At 34.4% G+C, this 5,937-nt stretch overlaps 1 protein-coding gene across 1 annotated transcript; it reads left to right on the top strand.

Moving 5' to 3' along the window:
• LOC149421312 (lipase member I-like) lies at positions 1 to 3,073 on the top strand. The gene is made up of 4 exons (XM_089635490.1): positions 1 to 69; positions 141 to 393; positions 2,214 to 2,362; positions 2,830 to 3,073. Exons 2-4 carry the CDS (start codon positions 214 to 216, stop codon positions 3,071 to 3,073), a joined length of 573 nt encoding a protein of 190 aa, XP_089491616.1. The 5' UTR covers positions 1 to 69; positions 141 to 213.
• Positions 3,074 to 5,937: the final 2,864 nt, after the last annotated feature.

Genomic DNA, 5,937 nt, shown 5'->3' with positions numbered 1-5,937 from the left:
TAACAGTTTTCTTTTAGAAGGCAGCAGAGGAAATAATGTTGAAGATATTCAGTTGAGGTTCTACAATGGGTAAGACTTAAATTTTTCAATATTTAAATTATGTTCTGAAAAATTTGTGATGGTAACAAAAATAATTTCAGCAAAACTACCGATCAGTTTGTGGACATCAAGCTCCCCAATGCCACCAAGTTGGTGGACCAAAAGGAATTCAACATGGAAAACTCAACTGTCTTCTACATCCATGGCTACGTGGAGACTCCTGATTCTGAGAGTGTTCTCACTATTGTGTCAGCCTACCTTCAAAGTCGACCCAACACCAACATCGTATTGATTGATTGGTCCAATATGGCTTTTGGATCATATTTCACCAACGCCGCCCCCAACACTAAGCTGGTAAGATTCCAGAAATCAATATGTATGCATTAACTGTTGCTCTTCTGAAAGCACGCGGTCATGCCGCTGTCCTTTGTGTCTTCTCATATTTATTTTTTTATTCATTGATTTGTATAGAATGGATCAAGGCTATTTACATACAACCTTTTTTTTAAATACTATCCATCTCAGTTGAAAAAGCTATTCTCGTGTTTGAAATGGGGAATTTTAAGTGTATAATGTAATAGAATATAATATAATAGTAATGTTATGGGACATGACAAAAACGTTTTGAGAGATCCTTTGTCATAATGTGCCTTATTTATAGAATCTAAAAATATGGGATAAATAGTGTAATCTAGGTGGATTCATTGTCTTTAAACCGAAGCGAGCAGTTTCATACGTTTTTATATTAATATTTTGAGGAATGGTGTCAATCAAATAACTTGGTAAAGGTATATTTGTATATGACACCAATCTCTCCAGCCGTTTAAACAAAATAATAAGGCGTGCAGATAGCATTGAAACGAAACATTATTGTAAAAGAAATATTAAGGTATACGGGTAACAATCCTAACTAATATTATATGTAAGTGCGAAAATGTGCTAATTTGTTTGTCTTTTTTTCATGTCGCAACGGAACGGCCGATTGTCTTGAATTTTTGCATAGGGTATAGTTGGAGGACTGGGAAGTGACGTAGGCTAATTTTTATCTCGGAAAACATTTCATTCCCGTGGGAATTTTGTACAGTAATTTCTCCTTAATATCGAGTGAGTGAAGCCGCTGCAAAGTCTAGTACATCAATAAAAAAATACAGTGTGTGGCAAGCCTACGCACGACGGAAGTGAAACTTTTAGTATTCTTCTCTCTCTCTTTTCATTTCATTCTCTCTTTTTTTCTGTCTATTGACATATTTATAAGTAGCATGTGATAAAAAATAATTAAAAGTTATAAAAATATGGGATTCGAACCCGGGTCTTATATAACGAGTGTCGAACGCTCTGCCTCTAGACCGCGAGGAGAGATATTTAGCGCGACGCGGCGTTATCGGCCTTGATTCGTAATTTTAATGATTCAAAATAAAAATAATTAATCAAAATACCGAGCGACTCTACCGGCTCGATTTGTAAGCTATATTTCGACCAAAATATCATATAGGTACCGTAAATCAAAGTAAAGGTAAATTAACAAATTTATGTAATTTTTTACTACATTATTACAAATCGTTGATAATTAAAAATAATTAATCAAAATACCGAGCGACTCTAACGGCTCGATTTGTAAGCTATATTTCGACCAAAATATCATATAGGTACCGTAAAGTAAATTAAATTTAAATTGAAAAATTTATCTAATTTTTTACTACATTATTACAAATCGTTGATAAAAAAAAATTAAAAGTTATAAAAATATGGGATTCGAACCCGGGTCCTGCATAACGAGTGTCGAACGCTCTGCCTCTAGACCGCCAAAATACCATATAGTCAAAATATCTAAAAGTCGCAGCACGAGAGCATTTGATCACTTTTAAAAAAATTATTGTTAAAAAAATCACAAAAAGAAAAAAAAATAATTAAAGCGGGGATCGAACCTCGGTTCTTCACGACGACAATCGGGCGCTTTGCCTCTAGACCGCGAAGCTGAGTTTGGAGAGCGACCGAAAGTAGGTATATAATATTGGCTAGGCTCCTATAGCGAAATGATCACGGTTTTGGATGATGGTCATGAGTTGGTTTTACTCCGGTCCTCGAAATTGCAAAACGGGCGTAAAGAAGTTTCACTTCAATAATTATGAAAGTAAATGTAAGATTTTTATTGTTTGATGTTTGTGTCTTTCTAGGTTGCAGTCGCCGTAGCCGCCCAGATCAAGAAGTTGGTTGAAAAAGGACTAAATCAGGCAGGAATTCACCTTATAGGCCATTCCCTCGGAGGTCAGATGGTTGGATTCATCGGCAAAGATATACAAGTTCTGGGCATCAAATTGAACAGGTAACTTCTACAAAACGCAAAACCTACTCTGTAATATTATTTCAGGGGTATTTCTGCGAAACTGACTTATTCCAATTCTGATCAAATTTACTGCAGATGTGTTGAAGATATAGCGTTTCAACATCAGCTTAGTCCAAACAGTTAGTTACAAAACAGAATTATTCCAAGATTATCTTGCAAAACGTAAAACAGAACTATTCTAAACATCTCATTAATTTTCAATCTTTATTTATATTTCATGAGTCAAATCGAAAATCAATAAAATCACATATTTGACTCGAGTTATCAGTTTTTTTGTGATTTTCCAACAAAATGTTCAGGTGGAATAAGTCGGTTTTGCAAAAGTACCTCTCATTTAGACAAATGATTATGAAGTACATTCAGTGCACCCTATAAATGAGTTTTGTAATCAAAGCAATTATTGTGTGGTAGACTTTTATGTTCGTTTTTTTTTTGTTGGTTACCAGGATCACTTCTCTGGAACCTGCCTTTCCTCTTTTCTACCCGGGATGGAATATTGGTCACATTTCAGCTTCTGACGCAAAGTTCGTTGACATCATCCACACTGATGCTGGTGCCTATGGAGCCCCCCAGCACACTGGAAAAGCTGACTTTTGGCCCAACGGAGGAATTAAAATACAGCCGGGGTGTCCTCTCTTTGCATCAGCAATACTTTCCCCTGAAGGTATAAACAACGAGAAAAATCTTTAAAACTATTAATAATAATCTTCAAATATCAGTATTGCAAAATAATCTTATTTCTTATAAACTTATTCTATTCTATCTTTTCTTAAACTCGGGGATTTGTTTTGGTTTCTGTTGTTTCCATATAATATGTTCATATTATTGCCTAAAACTTGTGGTGTTATTTGACAGATTTGTGCAGCCATTGGAGGTCTTGGAGATTCTACGCCGAATCCGTTGTAAACCCGAAAGCATTCCCCGCTGTGCAAAGGGACGGATGTTTCAAAGCCGGATCAATTGTGTACATGGGAATCAACGCTGATAATAGGTAAAATAAGCAAATGTATCCGTTAATTTAATTTGCTAGGATATCTTCAGCAGTTTTACTCTCTAAATTTTGATTAGCAACTACAAAGAGCAGTCATAATTTTTTTTTCTTTGTTATGTAGTATTTTTTTTTTTTACATCTTTTACGCGACTTTGTAATGTACAATTTTGTGCATTATTATATTCTTGCCTAATGTAAGCTGGTGCTTGTGTTTTACAAAAGAAGTGCTCGTTAATGTAAATAAAATAAAAACTGTACTTACAGTGATTACAAAATATAAAAAGAGAATATTAAAATGTTTAAATAAAGGAAGGATAAGTAGGTACCTCTACAGAGACATGAATAACAATTTTTAAAGTTACAAAAGTATATAAACTTTAGGTTAAACGCAATTTACGTTATAATAGATGGAGTTAATTGAATTATTTTACTAAAATACACTTGCTTTATGCTTTAAAATATTAAGACAAATTATTTGTTTGTGCTGTAGTTGTCCGATATAGATGAAATTATTTGTTTGTCCTGTAGTTGTCCGATATAGATGAAATTATTTGTTTGTGCTGTAGTTGTCCGATATAGATGAAATTATTTGTTTGTGCTGTAGTTGTCCGATATAGATGAAATTATTTGTTTGTGCTGTAGTTGTCCGATATAGATGTTTGTGCTGTAGTAGTCCGATATAGATGTTTGTGCTGTAGTTGTCCGATATAGATGAAATTATTTGTTTGTGCTGTAGTTGTCCGATATAGATGTTTGTGCTGTAGTTGTCCGATATAGATGTTTGTGCTGTAGTTGTCCGATATAGATGTTTGTGCTGTAGTTGTCCGATATAGATGTTTGTGCTGTAGTTGTCCGATATAGATGTTTGTGCTGTAGTTGTCCGATATAGATGTTTGTGCTGTAGTTGTCCGATATAGATGTTTGTGCTGTAGTTGTCCGATATAGATGTTTGTGCTGTAGTTGTCCGATATAGATGTTTGTGCTGTAGTTGTCCGATATAGATGTTTGTGCTGTAGTTGTCCGATATAGATGTTTGTGCTGTAGTTGTCCGATATAGATGTTTGTGCTGTAGTTGTCCGATATAGATGTTTGTGCTGTAGTTGTCCGATATAGATGTTTGTGCTGTAGTTGTCCGATATAGATGTTTGTGCTGTAGTTGTCCGATATAGATGTTTGTGCTGTAGTTGTCCGATATAGATGTTTGTGCTGTAGTTGTCCGATATAGATGTTTGTGCTGTAGTTGTCCGATATAGATGTTTGTGCTGTAGTTGTCCGATATAGATGTTTGTGCTGTAGTTGTCCGATATAGATGTTTGTGCTGTAGTTGTCCGATATAGATGTTTGTGCTGTAGTTGTCCGATATAGATGTTTGTGCTGTAGTTGTCCGATATAGATGTTTGTGCTGTAGTTGTCCGATATAGATGTTTGTGCTGTAGTTGTCCGATATAGATGTTTGTGCTGTAGTTGTCCGATATAGATGTTTGTGCTGTAGTTGTCCGATATAGATGTTTGTGCTGTAGTTGTCCGATATAGATGTTTGTGCTGTAGTTGTCCGATATAGATGTTTGTGCTGTAGTTGTCCGATATAGATGTTTGTGCTGTAGTTGTCCGATATAGATGTTTGTGCTGTAGTTGTCCGATATAGAAGAAAATGTCAAAGTTTGTTCTTATTAATGCCAGGAGTGTTTAGAGAGTGGTTTAAATGGAATAGAATAGTAAAATAGAAGAAGTCTGGGACGGCCGAGGAATACTTACCGCAATGAAATACAAAGTCAATATAATGTAGTTTTTCAACAGTAACATTGTGGAATACAATAGTGAAAGGTTTAAGAAGTCGAAGACGCCCAAGAAGGATATTATCAGTAGCGAAGCATTGCTGTATCCACTAGTAGTTTATAATTTATGAATTCAGCTAAAAGTAGTATATTTCACAATATTTTAGATTATCTATTATTTAATGTTACCACACAAATTACTCACTAAATTATTTAATATTGCAATGAAAAAACATGTATTGGTTCTTGAAGCACTAAATTACAATAAAAAAAAACACAATTGTAATTGAATAAAAACTACCTTGTTAGATAAATAAGAAGAAAAATGAATACGGGTCAATATTCTGTTTCAGTTCTTCCGGAGACTTCTTCCTGACTACCAACGCAGTTTCTCCTTTCGGAAAGGGTTAAAATAATCAAACAGTCAAACGTAGTTATAACAAGTACGAGGGGACCGGCTAAATTTGCTACTTATATCCATTACACGAATATACTGTCAAGAAGATCTCTATATGTATAACGATTCATAACAAAAACTGCGCCAAAACTGATAATTGCTTAACTGCATGTAATATAATCGACAGAAAATTAAATGGAAAGACCACATTAGCATTACCGTGGAGCAATCGCGTAAGCTTATCCAGATGTTCTACAACTTAAGCAACGTAATTGACATGAAAACAATTAAAATGGTATATTATGCTTATGTACAATCGCTCATAAGGTCTGGAATTATTATACTATGTATATTATTTAAAAATATTTATTAAAATCATCCTTAAAAAAAA

The sequence above is a fragment of the Hesperophylax consimilis genome, chromosome 9 (genome assembly GCF_061612785.1).
Source record: "Hesperophylax consimilis isolate HC1 chromosome 9, BYU_Hcon_1.0, whole genome shotgun sequence".
NCBI classification, from domain to species: Eukaryota; Metazoa; Arthropoda; class Insecta; order Trichoptera; family Limnephilidae; genus Hesperophylax; species Hesperophylax consimilis.
This window is presented reverse-complemented; position numbering and strand designations above follow the sequence as displayed.